The sequence below is a fragment of the Antechinus flavipes genome, chromosome 5 (genome assembly GCF_016432865.1).
Source record: "Antechinus flavipes isolate AdamAnt ecotype Samford, QLD, Australia chromosome 5, AdamAnt_v2, whole genome shotgun sequence".
Taxonomy (NCBI): Eukaryota; Metazoa; Chordata; class Mammalia; order Dasyuromorphia; family Dasyuridae; genus Antechinus; species Antechinus flavipes.
This window is the reverse complement of record NC_067402.1, coordinates 37,287,610-37,310,434: the sequence shown is the minus strand read 5'-3', so window position 1 is coordinate 37,310,434 and position 22,825 is coordinate 37,287,610. Positions and strand designations below refer to the sequence as shown.

The window sequence follows — 22,825 nt, the reverse complement described above, 5'->3', positions numbered from 1 at the left end:
TTCATCTCTACTCCATCTTGGAGTGTTTACATTGTAAATACTAAAAGGGCCATTTTTAACATTAGATGAAAATTAAGTCTCAGATTATATATTTTTTTCAATAATATAAGCTGATAAAGCTAGTCTTAAAAAGTGAAAAGAATGGCATTCTCTAAGATGAAATTGGAATTTTAAAAAACCCTTTAGGGTTAGTACTTACAAAATCCTTACAAACAGTTGTCTTATAGTAGGTATCAGTGACAAAAAAAGAAAGAAAGTTGCCCCTTTGGACAATTAAAAAGATAAAAGCTTTACTAAGCAAAGCCATGGCCAAATAACATGACAGGAATTCTTCCACAATCATTTTTAAAAGCCTATGGCATTGTTTAGAAAAATACCAGGCAATGGAAAATAAAAGCCCCGTTGTTATACTGTAAAACCCTGAAGACCGACATTTATCTTCCTTTGAATTTTTTCATCTCCACAATGGGTTTCATAAAGGAAATCCAGAAGAGATGTCAAGCCATATTATGCTCTTAAAAGACAAAAGAGAAAATCCAATTTCTAAATTGTTATTGCAGTATATCATGCAATATTCATGGAGTATATGATTGATAATGTGAATGGGCATTCATGATTTCAGTTGCTAATTTTCTTCAAATTCCTTTCAAGTAAGAGTTCTTCCTGCTGAGATGAATTTACATGAACAAGAGTAAAGTGGCAGAATTTATTTTTATTTCTAGAAATGTAGTGAAATAATGGTTTAATCCATAAAGTACTGTTTTTTCTTTTTAAAAAATCCCAGCCATTTAAATGAATTACCCCACTCTATTTTGAGAAAGTACTTAATGTTCATAGGGCATATAAAGTCACAAAAATTAAATCTCAAGGATATAACAGGTGATTTATAGTTGTGTATTTGCAATAAACATAGGTTTGCTCGCTAGCTTTTAACTGAATATCTTTATGAATATAAGTAAAAAATAATTGTCAAAACAATGAACAGAGGTTTGGGGCATGTTAAAAACACAGAAATAGGAGTTTATAGGGTTGTACTGAATTATGAACCATCTTAGACCTTGGATAATCTCTGCTCTCCAACCTCCATGGAGGGTTCTGCTCTCTAGGGTCTTTACAAGGCAGGCTCAGGAGAATTTCTATAGTCCATAACTATCTTAACTGGTTTAAAGGTGACTCTGACAGGCTAGAGGCCTTATGGAGAGCTAAATCTCCCTGTGGTAATCCTAAATTCCCAAAATTGCCCTATTCCAAGGACACTAATTAAAGACTTGAGGTTTGGAGAAGATTGTTTATAAGAATCACTTAAGTTAGAGACATTATAAAGTCACAAATAAGAAAGAAAAGCAGCTAACATACCCCAAAATTCAATAAAAGAGTCAGTAGAAAGCTCATGACTTCAAGCATCTATATACAAATGCCCAAAGTTAACAAAGAATTAGCCCAAAGTCAATGGAAGGGGAACAAATTTGACCTCACAGATATCATTCAGAATAGATGAAATCCATTGATTAGAAGGATATACCTTTTTCAGAAGAAACAAGATGGATAAAAGAAGCTAGACTAAAGTAACATTATATATTAAGAAGGTATAATCCAAGGATTATCCAAGAATCAGAGGTAAGAAACATGAGGAAGAATATTTGGGTGAAGATCAAAGAAAAGAAAAATGGAAAAAAATCATCATCAAAGTAATAATAATAATAATAGCATTTATATAACACCTACTATGTGTCAGTGTCTTAGAAATTTGATTCTCACAACAATCCTGGGAGGTGAGTACTTTGATAACCTCATATTACAGTTAAAGAGAATGAGATTTACTGAAGTATACTACAGACCACCTGGACTGTGAAAGAAAATAGGGAAATAATTTGAGAAAGATTAAAATCCTGCAACAGAGGTATGACATAATGGACATAGGGGAATATAGAGATTTACTGGAGCTCTCTCTGTGCCAAAAGTAAAGTAGCTAAAAACTTCTTGACTTGCCTTATGGGTCCTTGATTGATTGATGAAACTATAGAACTTGAATTGAAAGGGACCTCATAATCTGGTGATAATTTCATTCTTTAAAAGATGAAGAAAAAGATGAAGAAATTTCAATGGAAATTCTATTCTGGATCTGATTCTCACTAACAAGAAAGAAGTAGTTGTTGGAGAGAGAATGAGGGAACCTTTAGAGGGAAATGAATATCGGAATACAATAAAGGAACAGTCAGCCATCAAAGATTAATTCCAGTGGATGAACATCTTCAAATGCTGAAAGAAAAATAGTAGATATGGTATTTGAGCCACAATCAGTAGTTTACAAAAAAATTATGAGAAATGAGATGACATAAGACTAAAGGAAAAATGCTATTTCTATTTTTTTTTAAAGTAAAAGAACAAAGTCCACAAACTATGGACCAGTAAGCTTGACTTTAGGGAAAAATTCAAAAATAGATAAGTAAAAATATGGTTGCTGAATGACTAGAAATAGCAGCAACATGGCTCCATTAAAAATAGACTCTCCTCATTACACACAAGATTATGAAATTAGGAGATTAAAAGAATGATGTGGATATTGTTTACCTAGATTTATGCAAAGCTCTTTGTTAAGTAAATCATACTACTCAGACAGAGCTGAGATAAGGAGATATGGATTAGAAGAAAACACAAACATATGAATTTATAATTAATTGGATGGCTGAACTCCAAGAGTCATCATTAGTGGATCAGTGTCAACATGGCAGGCAATGTCAACTCCAGTGGAGAACCCCAGGGAAATTATCCCTAGTGAACACTTTTATCAACTACTTCATGAAAGGCTTATATAGCAATACTTATCAAATTTACAGGCTGAACAAAGTTGGTAAGGGTCAGAGTTACTAATAGATTAATTTATTATGTGATTCTGTTAAAAAAAAAAAAAAAAAGGAGGGGGAGGGCAAATAATGGATTAGCAATTTACGGAGTGCCTATTGTGTGACAGGCATTATAAAAACTACTTTTTCAAAAAATATTATTTTAATTATTACAACACTACAAGGCAGATGCTTGATTATTCCCATTTTAAAGTTGAGAAAACTGAGGCAAACTAAGGTTACGTGATTTGCCCAGGATCACCTGGCTGCAAAAAGCCAGATTTGATCTGACTCCAGGTCTACTGTTCTGTCCACCACAGCACCCAGCTGCCCATAGGGATGGCCAACACACAGATGCACAGAGTCGCAGATGCACAAGGAGCATGACAGGCTGAAGCAGTGGGCTCGGTCTAATAAGGGGAAACTCACTAGGGACAAACAGGAGGTCTTCCATAGGGCACAAAATCAGCTTCACAAGCATAAAATAAGAGAGACCACGGGTAGCTCGCAGTTATTCCCAATAAGACCCGAGAGTGTTCATGGACTAACATCAGCAGTAGAACCTGGAAGCCCAAGAAGGGGCCATAATGTGTCTCAGGATAGTTCCTCTGTGCTCTGTCCTTGCCAGCCCGACCTCATGGAGGACTGGGTCTGGTTCTGGGCAGCTTGGTTAAAGAGCAAGGACAGACAGAGGGCAGCCAGGATGTCAGAGGGCTTCAAAGACACAACAGATGAGGATGCGCTGAACAGGACCTGTCCCCACAGGGCCCTGAGAAGGAGCCCCTGACTCACCACCTGTCCCTAGAGGACAAAACCAGGAGCAGCAAATGTGTGGAAGTTCCTGAGAAGCAAATTCAGGCTTTTTGCCAGGGAAAAGTCCCCAAAGGGTGAGCCGTCCAAAAGCAGAAGGGGCCACCCGGAGAGATGGAGGATAGATGCCCCTCCTTGGGGATGGTCTGTAATTCTGGGATATCACAGACAAGAGCTCAGTCAGGGCATCCCCATGGGATGACCGAAGCACAGCAGCCTGTATAAGGCTATCTCACACACTAACTAACCTGGTGAAAATTCAGTATTGGTAAAAATAAATCCTAATGGTTGTGGGAGGAGAATCTGTGACAAGCTTCCTACTGGACATTATGACACTGGTTTCTGTGGCTTAAAAAGGGGTCTCAGCTGTTTCTGGTAGGTTAAGGAATATATCCTCAGGCTGGAAGAAGGGACCTTGGAGTCCATCTAGTCCAATTCCCTCCTTTTACAGGAGGAAACTGAGGTCCAGGGAGGTGATATGATCCAGCCCTGGGCCTCAGAGCTGCTGTTAAGTGGCTAAGGTGGTATAGAACCAGGACAATGGGATTCCAAATCCAGCTCTCAGGATCGTTAAGGAAGAACTACAAGGGAGGATGTCCTGCCTGGTTCCAAAATGACTTTCACCTGAAGAATACTGCTCAGAGGCAGGTCTGGAAGCCACATCCTTTGATTGCACAGCCAGGGCTCCCATCACAGTGCCATGCTGTGTCCCACCCTGAGTCGCTTCAGAGTGCCGGTACCCACAGAGCGCCCTTGGACAAGGCTGCCTGACCCAAGAAACGGAGGGGGAGGAGCCTGCCCAAATCCGGGCTGACCACTCTTTACCTCCCTTCTGACCCTCCAGATTAAATACAATCTAGAAGTCCCAGCTAGGAGGGCCTTACTTGGATGGCTGACTTTTGTTCTAAAGGACTAGAGAGGCCTCTTAGCCACCATTTTATTATAAAAATGATTTAGAGGACTGAATTTTATGTTCTTTCTTAGGAGGATCAACCACTGCTCTCTTCCCTTTCAACCTAACTCTTTCTCCAGATTATTCTACCTTCTTAGGAGCTGCCCTGCTGCCTTGATATCCCCTTTTGTGTTTTGTCTTCCCCATCAGAATGTAAGGATTTTGAGATATGGAATAATCTTTTATTCCAATGGTTAGTAGAGTACCTGATGTGTATGAAAAGCATTTGATATGTCTGTCTATCTATCCATCCATCCAGCTACCCATCTTATCTATCCAGGTCTATTTGTCTATTAATCTATCTTTTTTAAAAACTTTTTTTAATTATAGCTTTTTATTGACAAAACACATGCACGGGTAATTTTTCAACATTGACCTTTGCCAAACCTTCTGTTTCAACTTTTCCCCTCCTTCCTTCCACCCCCTCCCCCAGGTAGTCCCCATACATGTTAAATATGCTAAAGTATATGTTAAATCCAATATATGTATACATATTTTTACAATTATTTTGCTGCTCAAGAAAGATTGGATCTAGAAAGAAGGTTAAAAAAAACCGAGAAGGAAAATAAAAATGCAAGCAGACAATAACAAAAAGAGTGGAAATGATATGTTGTGATCCACACTCATAGTTTCTCTCTGGATGTAGCTGAATATTACTCTCATTACTGAACTGGTTTGGATCATCTCATTGTTGAAGAGAGCCTACCTGTCTATCTTTCTAATCAATTTACCTAATCCTGTCTACTTTGTATTTAATTCTAATTAACTGAGTCCAGCCTTCTCTGCCCATCACTCCAATTCCTTAAAAAAAAAAAAACTAAAAGAGGAGAGCATTCCATTTCTCTGATGTTAATAGCATATTCCTATGAGGCAGGCCTGTCCTTTCAAATGTTAATATTTTTCCGAAGAAGAGAGAGGGTGCTACCTGGTCTGTGCGAACTGAAGGTAATCGTGGGTCTGGAAATGAAGGCGAGACATGGCAACAACAAGGGACTAAGAAATGGGCCTATCTGATGCGGCTCAGGCTGTCGGCAGAGCCCTAGTAATCTGCGGATGCTCCTTTTGCCCTGCCGGCTCCTGCTGCCATGGCAACCCACCTCCTGTCTGACAGAACAGGTCAATCTATTTTGAAGCTACCCATTATTTTAAATTAACACATAGAGGGAAGGTGCATCTTTTTTTCACTGAGGCCATTAAGAAGTATTTTAAAGCAGAGAATTTTTTTTTTTTTTTTTGGAAAATTCAAGCTGTTACAAAGTCAGTGTGATAGCAGTAATACCGGTCATCACTTGTCTCAGAAACAGATGGTGAATTAACTAGAGAGGTTAAGGAAAAGGAAATGAGAAAGTCATGATGAATGGGGAGCACTTTCGAGGCGTGTTGCATTCATACCTCTGAGGTCCTGCTCAGAGACCGCATTCTGGGAGAGAGGTGACCCTGGATCCACTTCAAGGGCTGAGACAGTGGGATGTCTTATTTCTGACAGGTCACAAGATCTCAGGATCAAAGATTTAGAGCTGGCAGGGACCTTAGATGAGGAAACTGAAGCATGTGACCTGTGCAAAGATCCAGAGCCAGAAGGGACTTTATTGTCCTTCAGGTTCAAGCCCTTTATTTTACAAGTAAGGAAACTGAGGCATGGAGAGCAAATGGTTTACCAAAGTCAAGCAATGGGAGAATGTCTGATAGGGACCTGGATTACAGTGCTAAAAATTGCCTTTGTTTTTGAGGAGATTAAGACCAGCAGGGCTTTGATCTCTCCATAGTCTGGATACAGGAAGAATGGATATTTCCTGACTCGTGCTTGGTCACGAGATTCCCAGAGGGCCATGCATCCGGCAGAATGCCTGGATATGAAGAGAACAGAAACTAAGTGGGAGGTACTGGAGGGCCCAGCTGAGGCTGCCATGACTGTCCACTGTCTTTTACCCTTGGACTGGGGAGACAGAGGTTAATGAGGAGCCAAAAGTACCTTTCATATACCATGGTCCCGGTTGTTAGTTATTATAACTGTGTTATTAATAAGCACTGAATTTATTGATTACTACCAATATTATAAGTGAGCATTCAATGCTAATAATATCAACAATATCACCACTCTGGATTTAACATCTCTACCCAAAGCTCAATATGCTTTTACATATACAACTCCATCACTTAAACCCATTAAAACATGTAGTTTCAATCAGTTACACCCAGAGAAGGAACACTGGGAAACGAATGTGGACTACTTGCATTTTTGTTTTTCTTCCTAAGTTATTTTTACCTTCTGAATCCAATTTTTCTTGTGCAACAAGAGAACTGTTCGGTTCTGCACACATATATTGTATCTAGGATATATTGTAACATATTTAACATGTATAAGACTGCCTGCCATCTAGGGGAAGGGGTGGAGGGAGGGAAGGGAAAAGTCAGAACAGAAGTGAGTGCAAGGGATAATGTTGTAAAAAATTACCCTGGCATGGGCTCTGTCAATAAAAAGTTATAATAAAAAAAAAAAAAACATGGAGTTTCTAACCTAGGGTCTATGAACTTATTTTTTTAAAAATACTTTTATGACTACATTTCAATATAACTGATTTTCTTGTAATCATGTGTGTTTTATTTTGTGAACTTAAAAATCTTATTTGCAAGAGTCCATAGACTTCCCTGAGTCCCAGCGGAATCCAGGACACAAAGAAAAGTTAAAATTCTCTGCCAGAATGTAGATTCCTTGAGAATAGTAATTGCCTCATGCTTTGTATTTGTATCCTTAAAGCAGTCACTTTAAAAATACTGTTGATTAGCTGAGTGGTTAATCAGCTCTCCTTCATGAAATCCCTTGGAGGAAGAAACCGGCATTTTTACTGTAGCCCCTCCTTATTCCTAGGGAAGCATTCTAAACTCTCCATGAAGAAAAAATCCTCAGAACCCTGAGAAGAGTGGAGGGGGCTGGAAGGAGGGTTTAACATAGGTCTGCTTTATATTGTATTTAACATACACTTTAACATATTTAACATGTATGGGACTACCTGCCAGCTAGGGGAGGGGATGGGGGGAAGGAGGGGAAAAGTTAGAACAGAAGGTTTTGCAAGGGTCAGGGTTTACCCATGCATATGTTTTGCCAATAAAAAGCTATAATAATAATAAAAAATAGGTATGTTTCCTCCTTTTCTTGCCTGTCTTATTCTTTGTTTTAGGAACAGTAATTAGACAAGGAAGACACTGGGCAGAACTGATGGCCTTAATCTAATTACCTTGATGCTAAGGAAAAGGTCATAACTAGAAGAATCTTAAAATTTCAGTCTTTCAAACTAGTCCTGGCATCAAATCAGACATTGACTAAAACCAAGGTCTCCGCAAACTGAAAAATAGAACTCAGTCAAGTTTTTATTTAATTAATTTCTACTTAAAAGCAAAAATGATTTCAATGGGGAAGGGGTAGATTTGCATATCAAATGATCTAGCACCTTGCAACCCAAATGAATCTACAGTTAGTGGAATGTAAGATAATTTTGAACTGAGATGTTCTACTGGATTTTTCTTGCCCAAGTCTAGTCCTTTTGCAGCTTTTCCCTTCTCCTGTCCCATTTCCTCATCTGACAGGTCAAAAGCACATATAATAGGCACAAAGGGTAAAATTTACCTATCAAGTAAATGCCATCGGATGCCTGTGAACTATTAGGTTAAGTGGCAAAGGAAGCAGAGGTGCTATACAACCATTAGCCTACAGCACTAAACCCAAACTCATTTGACAATCTTGGGAATTGTTTAGATTTAAAAACAAGAAAATGAACCCCTTTTTTTCCTTAAAAGAAAATACTATTCTAGAATAAGGATTACATGCTAATTCCTGGATATTTTCATACAGTGTCACCTCCACACTGGACATCATTCTAACTCCCTGAGTAGGATCCTCCCCCTAGCAGATCCTAAAAGGGCCTCAAAACCAAACTATCATTCATATCATAGGAAGAGAATTTTTGCCTTCAGTAAACAAATGCTTGAAAACCATTACTAAAAAATTTCAAATCTTTAGCAAAGAAGACCATGAGCATTTCCACTTCACAGGTGGATTAAAAAAAGGTACAGAGATGTCAAATATTTCTGTAGGATGAAAATGGGTCACTTACCTAAAGGAAAACTAAAGGTTTTTTCTGGGCAAAAATATAGTACAAAAGCTATATTTTGCATCAAACTGATAGATATGCATAATAAAGATAGGAATTTAAGATAAATGGATGGAAAACTCTCAGCTTGCATCCTTTGCAACCAAGCCATAGGCAATACTGGGAATATAAAAGAACATGGAGAGTTAAGTTAAATAGCTATCTTTAATGGAAGGTTTTGAGCTTTTATAGAATTAAAGAAGAAAATATCTAATCTTTCCCTGAGGTTACTCTATCTATTTTTTGTCAGCTGAGTGTGATGGTAGGACTAAGGAGCTTGCTGACCTGACTTTATCAAGGAGAGGTTTTAGCCATAATACCCCAGCTGACTGAAGCTGAGATGGCTCGGCTGGCCCCAAAGAGATGAGCCCGGAAGATAGTAGCTAGAGAAATGCTCAGAAAAGACCCTGGCTAGCAAGAAGCAGGCCTAATGAAGCAGCACAGCATAAATGACCAGCAGCGATACCATACTCCATGAGCCCAAAAGAACACTACATTTGAGATACCTCAACCTAAGGAGAGAAGCCTTAAAAATCACTGGAAAACATTGAGAGCTTTGCTTAATCAGAAATGTCAGTTGGGTCTCCACACATTTCATGCATGATCCCTATGAAAACTTGTTTTCCCCACTGGTAACATATACATACATACATATATATGTATATATATTTGTGTAAGATATATATATGTGTATGTGTGTGTGTGTGTGTGTGTGTGTGTAAAATGTGTGTGTAAGAGTGTCCCTTAGGTTAAGGGAGGATTAGGAGGATGTTTTATTGCAAATCCTACTAAACTACTCATAAGTTGGGGTTTGAACCACTTGAGTCCTCTGGCTGGCTAGGGAAAAAGTAAATATCATTAGATGCACCTAAACAGCTGGAAACCCAGAAAGCATCTTGATCCCATATTGGTTATTTTGGGACCTCTCTATGGGAGAAGCAAGTGTCACAAGTTTCTATCTACTCAGTCTCCCATATCCCAAATTTCAAATTCCCATGAAATTACTATGGAAATTATTTGGATTTAAAAAAAAACATTCCTAAGGCATTCTCTTAACACTCAGCTGCAATGATTCTCTCAAAATAGTAGATAGTTTTAGGGAACCAAACGAAGAGCAGAACCCTCCTTTGGAACTCATTAGCTTCCTAGAATTGACTACTCTTAGTGGCAGAACAAGCCCCTCAAATGCACCTAAGTTTGGTGTCCAAGTTTTCAAGATGGTTTTGTTTGAGAATTTCTCCAGCAGGACAATTCTACCGAGTTTCCAACAGAGAAGCAATGCCCCCATCAGACTGCAGAATTAGCTCAGAGCCTTACCTCACAATACTCGGTGATGATGCAGAAGTTGTCTTGCTCCACGAAGCTGGCATAAAACTTGACGATGGCTGGGTGGTCAAGTTTAGAGAGGAGCTGTGCTTCCAAGTTTGCCTGAACTGTTTCATTTGGCTTCAGGTCTCCGACAGATATTTCCTTCAAAACCTTTCTGCAGTGAAGGAGAGAAGAGAATGGGACTGATGGCTAAGGGCATGGAGTCGGTCTATGTCATACTGTGTCAATGTGCCAGCCCAGTGCCTCCAATCCTATGCAGATCAAGGGTAAGGACCAGCTGTACCCCACCCCCTGAGCTCCACACCCACAGACCAGTGCTTAAATTAGGTGTAGATTTGTGGATGGAGCTATACACAGATCTAATCATTCTGGAAAGCAATTTGTAACTATGTGCGAAGGGCAATAAAAGTGTGAATACTCTTTGACTCAGTAATATCTCAAAGAAGGTAAAGGGGGAAAACCTATTTGTACAAAAATAAAGCAGGTTTTTGTGGTGGCAAAGAATTGGAAAGTAAGGGATGCCCATTGATTGGGGAATAGCTGAACAAGTTATAAGACATGATTGTAATGGAATTCTATTGTACAAATAGAAATGACAAAGCAGGGTGATTTAAGAAAAACTTCCAAAGATTTACATGAACCGATGCAAAGTGAAGACAACAGAACCAGAAGAACATCGTATACAAGTAACTGCAGAACTGTATGATGATCAACTGTGATGAATGATTTAGCTACTCTCATCAATACGATGATCTTAGACATTTCGAAGGGACTTGTTGGCTTTCCACCTCCAGAAAAAGAACAGATGAAGATTGAATGCTGAGTGAAGCATACTATTTCTCAATTTATTTTTGTAGGAGTTTTTTGGTCTGTGTTTCATGACTAATATGGAAATAAGATTAGCAGGAATGCACATGTATAACCTTTATCAAATTCTTACTGTCTCAAGGGAGACTGTGCCCCCAGTACTTAGCCACAACAATTTGCATCTATTCAAATAGATCAGGGACCTCACTTGGGCAGAAATTCCCACCCTTCTTCATATCAGAGCTCATCCTTCCCCTTGCACCCTTTGCAACTCTTGTTCATTTCCTTCCCGGGGTTTACTACCAGAGTTCCACCCAATGTGCTGAGAAACCTTTCCCCAATTCTCCTGGAATCTCAAGAAGGCAGGAGAGGACCCAGCGAGCATCCTGTTACCTACCTCTGACCCTAAGATTAGCATGTTTTCTTTATCACTCATATACTCCTTCCCAACTCCATTTTTTTATTCTAGTTCATCTCTAAACTTCATATGTTAGGTATTAAAGCTTCAACAATCTACCTCTCCACTGTCCTCTGAAGGACTTTAATTATTCAGAGATTTTACTTCTTCCATTAGCCAAAAAATGGGCCTTCCACATCCTCCTTTCCTGTTTCTTTGCAAAAGTGAGATAGGGTGAGGTATTTGTGAATGTAGAATATTATATAGAACAGCAGATTCACGTCCTTTCCTGTTTCTTTGTAAAAATGGGATAGAGTGGGGTATCTGTGAGTGTAGAATACTATATAGAACAGCAAACTTTTTTCTTCATGTCGGTTAATTTTGAGTAACCCATTTCTTTTGCTGTTTATCATTTTATTGCTTATTTTAGTGTTCTTTGTTTTTTATTTCTGTCCTTTTATACGGGGAATCCTCTTTTTTATTCTTTGTTATGAGAGATAGCTTTCAATGAAGGATGTTTTTTGAAATATAGATGCCATAAAAAACAAACATATCAATAACGGTTTATTTTTTTAATAATAAAAAGGGAGAATTTGCTTCTGTGGGAGGGGAGTTTGGGGTGATTAAAGGAGCTGTACAATTTTCTGAAGGTAATCTTCCCCTAATTGTCCAATCTAACACACAGTAATAAATGTTTGCCGAACAGAACTGAATTCTTTCTTTCTGTGGTAGTTAATAAGGAGAACCTTTTGCTTCTTGGGAATGAAATGATTTCTAAAGCTAACTTAGCTAGGGGTGATCCTCAAGGGAACAGATAATAGAGTCTATTATCATTTTTATAAGGGAAGCCTTTCCATTCTACAGTTTGTCCCATCAAGAAATTGAGTAAAATGATAAAATACTGATTTTTATTATTATCTATAGGGCTGTGAGTACACAAAATGGAGCCTATAAGCATCTATCTCTCATCACATATTTGTATATATAATGATGATTTTCAGTAACACGTGAAACAAAAATAACATCTTCATATTCTTCTTCCGTTCTTCTCCAAGTAATTGGCTGCCCATTGTTGCATAGCCATAAAAGTCACAGTAGCTAGACATAACAATACAAAATCTTATACAAACTAAAGACACTCTCCTGACATTGGGAACAAAACACAGTCAAACTCCATATGATAGCTCCCTTGCAAACATCAATTACTGAGTAACAGACCATGAATTTTTACATATAGTTGCCTGAACCCATCTGGCAGCCTGATGATAAAGCATAAATTCAGATTTGTCTACAGCTTTTCAAATTGGGTTAGTGCCATCAAGACTGGTGATCTCCGCTGTAATCCTCTCGGGCTGACACCAGCGCAGCCTGCCTCCCTCCCCACAAAGCCTGTCACTTTGCGGAGCTGACAGACCGTCAGTCTCCTCCGTTATAGATCACTTCATGTGGGACGCTCGGAAGCCGAAGACTGTCATAAAATTCGACGTGTCAAGGATAGCTTGTCATTGGCTCAGCGACTCATCTTGGGGAGCGCGACAAATGTGGATCAAAAAGGCCACGGCTCGGGGGAAACTTTCGGCCTCCAGACGCCCCGCTTTGGGCAGAGGCCCGCAGACGGCTGCTTAGCCTGGTTTTTCTCTTTGAAGTCAGCGGCAAGATGGCTCAGATTCCAGAAAGCTCTCTGGAACTCGAGGAAGCGTGGATTTCTTCCTTGAAATCTAACTCCTCACTTGCCACACACGTCACACATAGTACTCGGCCCCTGGAGGGGCCTAAATAAGTGTTTGATTATCATTATCGGGTAACTGTTTGCCCGCCGGGTCTGGTTCTCATAACCGTCTGATAAACACCGATAAACCAGCGTTACTCCGTTCCTCATCATCCCCCTCAGTAAGGACTCCGTGGTCGCCCTTCAGGATTTCAGTTCCATTGTACTCTCAGGCTCCCAGCGGGGCTCTTCTGGGCGGAGGTCTCGGGTTCCCTTCCCTCCTCCATCTCCTGCTACAGAAGAGGCGCACGGGGGTAAGGGACTTGCCCGGGGTCACACGGCCGGACCGGAACTCGCGCTCCAAGCGCCTGGGCCGCCCTGACAATGTGACAAGTGCCACGTGACCCTGCTCCCACAGCAAGGCTTCTCTCTCTATCTCCACTGCGTCCGCCTCCGGTGATGACCGAGGGAACTCACAGGAACACCCCCAGTGGCCAACGCGCGCCTCCGCGTGCCGGGAACCCTGCAAACACAGTTTACCCTCTCAACAGCCTGGGAGGTCCCCATTTTACAGATGCGGAAGCTGAGGCTGACGCGGGGAGGAGCCAGAAGGGCAGGCCAGGAGTGGAGGAAGGCTGACTCCGTAGGAAAGGCGGAGAGGCGACCACAGCGTGGGGTGTCCTGGAAGGTGCCATAGGAGGAAACGCTCTCAGAGCACCGGGATGGAAGAGCAGGACTAAGGAGCTGTAAGCAGCCCTCCGGGCCATAAGGGAGCGGTGAAGCTTCTCTGCGATTTGCCTATCATTGCAGTCTGAATCTGGCTCCCCATCCTCCTCCCACCCGACGCCCTGGAACATGCTTCCTCTCTGCCTTGGAGAATCCGCAGCCTCCTTCAAGGCTCAGCGTAGGTGCCTCCTCCTGCAGGAAGGCTTTCTGATTGCCTTGATTACTAGGTTCGTGCTTTCTTCCAATTCTCTTATAAACCATCCCCCCACCCAACTTCCCTGGAGGAAGCACCCGGCTTTTCTTTTGCTGTTGAGTCCTAGAGAGCTGGACGGCCCGGTGAGTGGATAGAACCGGACCCGGCACCAAGAGGTCCCCCATGCAGCCGCATGACACGTACTGGTTGTGTGAACCTGGACGAGTCACTTCAGGCTTACCTCAGTTTCCTGCACTATAAAATGGGAACAATAATAGCACCTACCTCTGAGGACTGTCGTGAGGCTAAAATGGGATACTTGTAACGTGCTTTGCAAACCGTAAAACGCTATATAAATGTCATTATAAATGTCATTATCGTTGTTGTCGTGCTCCGTACCTACTGCGATGCTCTGTCCGCTGCAGCTGCGGAATACACGTTCGTCGGATTGTGGAGCACTGTACCTTCTTCTCAAAAAAGTTTTAATAAGTTTTAAGCTAGCAGGCAAACAATTAATCTAAATGACGTACATATAGTCACTTCTTTGATTAATAATGGTCTTTGCCCCTACTGGGTTCAATTAAATATTGTGTGGAAATTTGATTTTTCTAAATTTATTTCCTAAAAATTAAACGTCACCATAGCTCAGTGAGACAAAGGGCTTATTTTCCCCAATGGCAGCTTATTGACTTGGAAAAGAAATATTCTTCAGGTTGATCTATGATGCTGATAAAGAAAATCATATAAATTCCTGGGCTCCAAAAAATCCATTTTCTTCCCTCCCTGACTGTAAACGCTTTAAAATAAGCCTCTTTATTCCTAGCACTTAGCACAGTGCCTGGTACACAGTAGGTACCTAATAATAAAGTTTACTTGGTCTCTCTGATTCTGAACATAAGAGAAGAAATAAACAAATTAAATAGAATTCATTTTTTGTTCTTCTCTTTCCTATTCCCTCCGATACATTTTTACCTGCAAAGAACTTAAGCATCCTGGGGCAGCTAGGTGGTACAGTGGATAGAGCACCAGCCCTGAAGTCAGGAGGACCTGAGTTCAAATCTGGCTTCAGACACTTAACACTTCCTGACTGTGTGACCCTGGGCAAGTCACTTAACCCCAGTTGCCTCAGGGGTAAAGAAAGAATTTAAGCATCCTAAAATTCCTATTTGCTTTCTTCCTTAGGAAGCAACTGCTGAACCTGACTGGTCAATAAACTAAGATCACAGGAGCCACTTCAGAATTAAAATGAGTTGTTTCCATACTCCAGCTACAACTGGAGATAGGGATGCCAGAGCCCTAAGCCTCCTCACGGCTTCTAAATCTTGAATCAGAATATCCACTCCAAATGAAAAAAGGGCTTCTCAGATAGATTTAATTTTGCCGCAGAGGTTCGGAGTCATAAATGATGCTGCATCCTATCAATAAATTATCAAGCATTTATTAGATGCCAATTAGGATACAAATACAAAAATAGAGTCTCCTCCATAAAGTATCTTACATTATTGGGGAGGGGGAGAGAGAATACAATGTATTAACAAATAAATACAAGCTATATGCCAAATAAAAACAAAGTGATTTTATGAGCTAAGAAAAGCCTTAATAACTGGGGAAATGATGAAGGCCTCCCTCTTGAAGGTGACCCTTGAATTGAGTGTGGAAAGGACCAAATGATGATTGCTCTGCCCCCTGTCCAAAGTGCTACATTTACACAGGAACCACAACCTTTCAGAGAAGCTGTTTTCATTGACTCATTTCTTTGTTCTTATGACCCAGAACACTGCAGAGTATCCTAGACAAGATTCATAACCGTTCACAAGAACTTGCCCTAATCAACTGCACAGGAAAAATCAAGTGGATAAAGAATGCTTATTGTTGAGGGTGTGACACGCAGTTGGTCGAACAAGTTGTAGAGCTTGTCTGTCAGTATAAATATCTTGGAGAAAAACTTTAAATGTATGAATTGGAACCATAATTAAACAAGAGGAGGAAGGGAAGGAGGAAAGCAGGCTTGTGGTCTTCAGGATATTGAGAAATTCTTCTAGTGACCCCGAACATCTTCTTTAAAAAAGCTCCTCTCATTAGTACCAATATTCTACTGGTCGTGTTGATTCCCACTTGAATATTCCATTGGCATCTCAAATTCATTATGTCCAAGACAGAATTTATCATCTTCCCCTTGCCTCCACCCTTCTCCCCCCCCCCCGCCAAAAGTCCCCATTTGCTGAGAACAACAGCATTTCACCCACCTTCCAACCTTATTTAGCCCATGTATCCAATGTCAGTTGTCAATTTTTATCTCCAAAAGACCTCCCACATCTATCTTCCCTCCACTCACAAAAGCACCATTGTAGATCAAACCCCTGTTACCTTTTCATTGACATGTTTTAGAAAGCCTCCAGGACTCCAGTCTTTCTCCTCACTAATACTTCCTTGACACAGCTTTCAGAATGAATTTCCCAAAGCACAGAATATCATTTCGACATTCTATGCAAAAATTCAAAGTGGCTCTATGTTGTATTTAGGATAAAATTCAGACTCTTCCAAGTCTCAATAATTGGATGACAACCAACCTTTTTAGGTTCATTTCACATCATTTCTGCTGGAGGCAGTTCTCCTAACCTCAGAGTCAATGTTGGATTGTATTGAGATATTCATAAATCATTTGGCAGTTAACAAAAGTAAATTTACTTTGCCCTAACATAACAAGGATGTGTAATTCTCTCTCATCTCCACATAGAATTGCCTCTGGTCATCAGGAAAGACTGATAAAGGATGAGATGACTTGTGTGGTCTTCAGAAATCCACCTAGTAGGAGAGACACCAGCTTCATGTGGATGGAACTTTTTATACCCCTGGTTAAGCAGGAAGAAGCATCAAAGAAATGGGCCAGTCAGGTTTGGGGACCATCTGGTGTTCTCTCTGAGAAAACTCACAGGAAAGAAGAAGGGGTGGGCCTTGCCTAATGTTGTGAGAAAATGGTGGAGAAACTGGTAGGATCACAGCTGCCCTAGAACCCTGCAGTCCAGGTAAATAGCACGGATAATTTTCCCCTCATCTGCCATACATCTGCACAAGCCTTCACTTTGGCCAGGAGGGCAAGCTCAGCTCGGGGATTTCTCTATGCAGCCTTCTAGATTCCTCCAATTGTGTTCTCTGGCTCTCTTCAAACTACCTTATTTTTATTTATCTGTAGGTTAGAGGGCAAAGCCTGTTTTGTTTTTTCTCTTTTTGTGTCCACAGTTCCAAATATCAGGCCTTGTTCATAACAGGATTTTAATAAATGTTTGTTGGAGATAGTTTCAATAGATTAATATATAATAAACACATAATTCTGTTTTCCATTTGTTTCTTCCTCCTTTCAACCAAACTCAGCTTTTTAGTAGGACACAAATAAAGGAGGATTTTGTCTTACATATAAGGTTCTCTATCTACTATACCACATTGCCTCTCACTTCATATATATATATATATTGCTTAGACAGAGCAATATCAAGATCATGATTGAGTGATACAGCTAGGAACCAACTGTGACCTACAATATATGCTCTTTGATATAATTCCAAAGCATACTATTTATTTTGCAGCGTTATTAGTTGATATCACTGACGGTTACTCAGAGGTAATATGCGAGGGATTAGAAAAATGAGCAGAGATTCTCATTTGAGAATCTGCGATTTGATAAAGCAATGCCAAATATTTGGTGCTGTTTATATCACATTTTCATTCAGGGTGACACTTCTGACTATAGCATTTCAATGCTAGTGCAGTGAGATTATACTAATTGCTTTTTTTAAAAAAAAGTATAAGGGGTTGAAAGGTACAAAATAAATAGAAATGTTATCCATGGAAAGTGTGATTACAAACCATAAATTAAAGGAATCAGAAACACCTAATAATCATCTTATTCCCCAAATTTCATTCTGTTAAAATATACTGAATCTGCTCAGCGCCGTGTCCCTAGCTTAACCCGGAGCTGAGAAGCTATGAGCAGTACCCTGTTGGGTGAATGAAGGAAGGTAACCACGGCCCATGAAAGCACAGAGTTGACTTCATAATGGACCATAGCTAGCCCTAGCTCAGAAAGGGAGATTAAATAGATTTAGAATTCTTAGAGACAGGATGTGGGAAGGAGAGAAGATACATACCTACAGATATTTGTTCCTTTTTAGGAAAAAAAAATTCTTTTAAAGGGACAGCCCATCATGACAGAGTTTTTTATCCTAGGATTTTAGAGTCAAAAAGGGAAGTTAAAGATTGCTAATAAACGAACTGCTAGAACTACAGAAAGCTACTTTACAATTAATGTTCACTTTGCATTCCATGCACCCCTTGTATAAAAAAATAACTATTTATTCCTTTTTTTTTCTTGTGCCACAGATTTAATGGAGGTTCAAGCCTTCTCTCTGGAGTAAAATTCCTTTGGGAAGTACCTTTACTAAAAAAATATTTGGTTAATGAGTAAATGAATGATAAAGCTAATAACAGTTCATTTATTATGGTGGATGACTAGTGGTACAATGGGAAAGAGTGGTGAAATCAGTCACAGGACCCAACTTCAAACGCTGGCTCTTCCAGTTGATAGCTAGGAGACCTTGGACAAGTTTTCCATATCTGTAAAACAAGGAAGTACTCTAAAGAACTAGGTGCTCTAAGAATCAGCTTCCTAAACTGTGGTTCACAATTTCATATGAGATCCCCCAATTGAATGTGGGGGTTTTGAAATTATGATTTATTATCAATAAAGGTTTGAGTTGAATACCTATTTTATATATCTATATACCTAGGGTCATATAAAAATTTCTCAAGTGGGTCACAAATGGAAAAAGTTTTTCCCCCTAAGGCAATTGGGGGAATCAGATCAGACTACCTCTTCTTCTAAGAAGGGAATATGTGGGCAGTGATGGGCCATAATAAGAAGGAAGAATAGGGGAACCTAAAGAGTAGGAATCTGAAAGCAAGTTAACTGGTGTTCTAGTCCTGATTCTGGGGCTGGCAAGTTATAGGTTCTTTATCTGGAAGCCTGTGTGCCTTCTGCACCACCCCCCTCAGCTCCATCCCATGCAGACATGCCCTCTGGAAGAGGTAGCTGTCGGGCCAGCTTATCTCATGGAGCAGCCCATTCCAATCCTGCACATTCCTAATTCTTTTGTTGTCATTCCACTCCTGTCTGACTCATGTCCTCGTGTACCATAGCGTCCCTGGCCTTTCTAACCTCCTGTCCAAGCTCACATCCACTGTTTCCATGACACCATCTATCCTACTCATCCTCTGCCACCCCTTCTCCTTTTGCCTTTCATCTTTCCCAACAATAGGGTCTTTTCTAATGGATTCCATTAAGCTTCAGATTCAGGATTTGTCCTACCAATGAACAGGCTGAATTAATTTTTTAAATATTGACAGATTTATCTTTGATGTTTAAAGGACTCTCAAAAATCTCCAGCACCATAATTAGAAATTTTCACAGCACTCAACTGTCTTTATAATCCAACTCTCACAGCCATACATTATTACTAATAGTAATCAAACCATACCTTTGACTATATGGACCTCTGTTGGCAAGGTGATATCTCTGCTTTTTAGTATGAAGGCCAAATTTTCCTTAGCTTTCCTTCCAAAGAGTGTCTTTTAATTTCATAGATGCAAACACCATTTATGTGATCTTTGAGTCCAAGAATATAAAATCTTACCATGCTTCCATTTCTTCCCCCTGTATCTGCCAGGAAGTAAAGGAACCAGTTTGTTGTAGTTGTTTTTTTTTAAAAAAAATTATTAGTTTCTTTAATGTTAAGCTTTGAAGCTGGTTTTTCACTCTCTTTTTTCACATTCAACAGGAGGTTTAATTCCTGTTCCCTTTCCAACAGAGTGTATATCTTAGGTAGTTGCTATGTCTCCTGCAACTGGAATTTTGGCCTTACATTTGTCCAGCCTGGCATTTCACATGATGTACTCTGAATATAAGTTAAATAAATAAGGTGACAATATACAGCCTTGTTGTACAATCAATCAATTGTTCCATGTTTGGTTTTAATTACTGCTTCTTGACCCACATTTGACACTCTTATCTTTTTGAATACTTGCCTATTTTGCTGTGATCCATATAAAGATTTTAGTGTAGTCAATAAAGCAGAGGTAGATGTTTTTCCTAGAACTTCCTTGCTTTCTCTATAATTCACTGGATGTTGGCAATTTGGTCTCTAATTCCTCTCCTTTTTGAAGATCAGCCTACTCTTCCAGTGCTTCTCAGTTCACATATTGTCAAAGCCTAACTTGCAGAATCTTAAGCATATGAGTGCAATTGTTTGGTAACGAATTTTCCTTGACATTGACCTTCTTTAGGATTGGGATATAAACTAATTTTTTTCTAATTGAATGGCTACTGTTTAGTTTTCCAAATTAGAGTGTAATACTCTAAAAGCATGATCTTTTAAGATTTTTAAATAGTTCAGTAGAATTCTCTCATCTCCACTAACTTTAGTATTCACAATGTTTCCTAAAGCTTACTTGACTTCATTCTCCAGGATATCTGGTTCTAGATCAGTAACCATATCATCATGGTTTGGGTAGATATTAAGATCTCTGTTGTATAGTTCTGCATTTTCTTACTACTTTTTGATGTCTTCTATTTCTGTTAAGTCCCTACCATTTTTGTCTTTTATCATGCCCATTTTTTAGCATGAAACATTCCCCTGATAGTTCTAATTTCCTTTTTTTTCTTTTTCTTTTTTGTTCAGGCAATTGGGATTAAATGACCTGCCCAAGGTCACACAGCTAGGAAGTGTTAAGTGCCTGAGATCAGATTTGAACTCAGATCCTCTTGACTTTAGGACTGGTCCTCTATCCACTGTACCATCCAGCTGTCCCAGCACTAATTTTCTTTAAGAGATCTCTTATCTTTCTCATTCTATTATTTTCTTCTATTTCTTTGCATTGTTTCTTCTCTCCCCTTACTATTCTCTGAAATTCTGCATTCAGTTGGACATATTTTTCTTTTCTCTTTTTTCTTCCATTCTTTCCTCAGCTATTTGCAAAGCCTCATAAGATAGTTGTTGTTTTGCTTTCTTTCTCCTCTTTTTCTGTTTTTTTGTTTTGTTTTGTTTTTTATTGATGCCACCTGTATAATATGGTGAAACTTTCTCCATAGTTCTTCAGGCACTCCACCTATCAGACCTAATATCTCAAATTTAGTCATCACTTCCACTCCGTATTCATAAGGGATGTTATTTAGGTCATTTTTCCATTTAAATCTAAATTTTGTAATAAGAAGCTCACGATCTGAACCATAGTCAGCTCTAGGTCTTGTTTTATGTGATTGTATGGAGCTTCTCTGTCTTTGCTCACAAAGTAAGAAATCAATCTGATTTCAATCTGATGATGTCCATGTGTAGAGTCCCCTGTGTTTGGGTTGTTGAAAAAAGGTATTTGTTATGACCAGTGAATTACCTTGACAAAACTCTATTAGTCTCTGTGTTCATTTTTCACTCCAAGACCAAACTTGCCTATTATTCCAATTATCTTTAGCATTCCAACCCTCTAAGATGAATAGGAATCTTTTTTATCCCATTTCTGAAAGATGTTGTAGGTATGATCAACTCTGGACTCTTGGACATTAATGGTTCAAGCACAGACTTGTACTACTGTGATGGTGAATTGCTTGATTTGAACTCAGACAGATACCATTGTCATTTTTAGTGCTTTTTTTACCCCTGTATTACCTATGAGGGCTACTCCATTTCTTCTAAGGGATTCTTGCCCACAGTAGCATATGTAATTATCATCTAAACTAAACTCACCAATTCTCATCCATTTAAGCTTGCTGATTTACATTGATGTCTAATCTTTCCATCTCATTTGACCACATCCAGCTTATCTTGGTCCACAGAGCTCACACTCCAGCTTCCTATGCAATATTGATCTGTGTAGAACCAGACTTTCTTTTCATCCCCAGACACATTCACAGCTGAGGGTCCTTTCAGTTTTTGGCCCAGTCACTGCCTTTTTCTAGGGTTACTTGTAGTTTTTTTCTGCTCTTTCCCAGTAGCATGTTCCAGCCACAGGGGCTCATCTTCCACTGTCTTCTATCATTGCTTTCTCCAGACCCTTTATCTGAATTCTCTACTATGGCCTGTCTATCTTGAGTAACCCTACGTGGAATATTTTACTGTTCCACTGAACTATGCAAGTTCCTCCACCATGGCAAGGCAATGATCCAGAAGAGGATCACTTCTTGTACTGGATCAAAATCTACTCCCTTGTAACTTCCATTCATTGATCCCAATTAGCTAGGCAGAACCTAAGCAGAATCCCTTTTTCATACTACCTTTGGCAGGAAAGGAGAGTCCAGGGCCAAGAGAAGATCAAATCTGCTTTATTCATTTTACCAGCTGATTTTCACAACTGTTCTAAAATTTAAAAAGTCCCTTGGCCCCTCTATCCTAAGGTGGAACATTTTAAAAGTACATAACTTAAATATGTTTCTAGTTATAATTTCCACTAACATCTTATCTGTCAGACTTTCACAGTCTGCTACAAAATTTAATCATTTCTGCTGTGAATTTTTTAATATAAATAGGAGAGCTTTTTCATAGTTTCCTGAAAAGTGTCTCAGATAAGATTCAGTTCATATTCAAGTGGCTCTGTTCAGTTCTAAGGTTGTATTAGTTTTTTTGGCGGTGGCCACAGGACTCTGCTGGCATATTCTGATGGAGCTTGCTGTGGGGTGGAAAGATAATGAACTATATGACCATGGGTGAGTCCTTTAATCTCTCTCAGCCTCGGTTTTCTCTGGTGTATTGTTTGTTCTCAAAGAGACCCAATGACATCAGGAAAATGATGATTTGCAAATGAACTGGATTTAAGTGTCAGGGCCGTGCAAAGTCAACAGCCTCACTTTCTCCTACAGAATGATCTGAGTC

The 22,825-nt window shown here is 39.6% G+C and overlaps 1 protein-coding gene across 3 annotated transcripts in view; it reads right to left on the bottom strand.

Moving 5' to 3' along the window:
• NEK11 (NIMA related kinase 11) overlaps positions 1–22,825 on the bottom strand; it is a 272,127-nt gene that overhangs the window by 204,172 nt on the left and 45,130 nt on the right. For all 3 annotated transcript variants that reach the window (XM_051962721.1, XM_051962722.1, XM_051962723.1), the window contains exon 3: positions 10,071–10,236. In XM_051962721.1, coding sequence (XP_051818681.1) covers positions 10,071–10,236 — 166 coding nt within the window. The remainder of the gene's footprint in view (positions 1–10,070; positions 10,237–22,825) is intronic.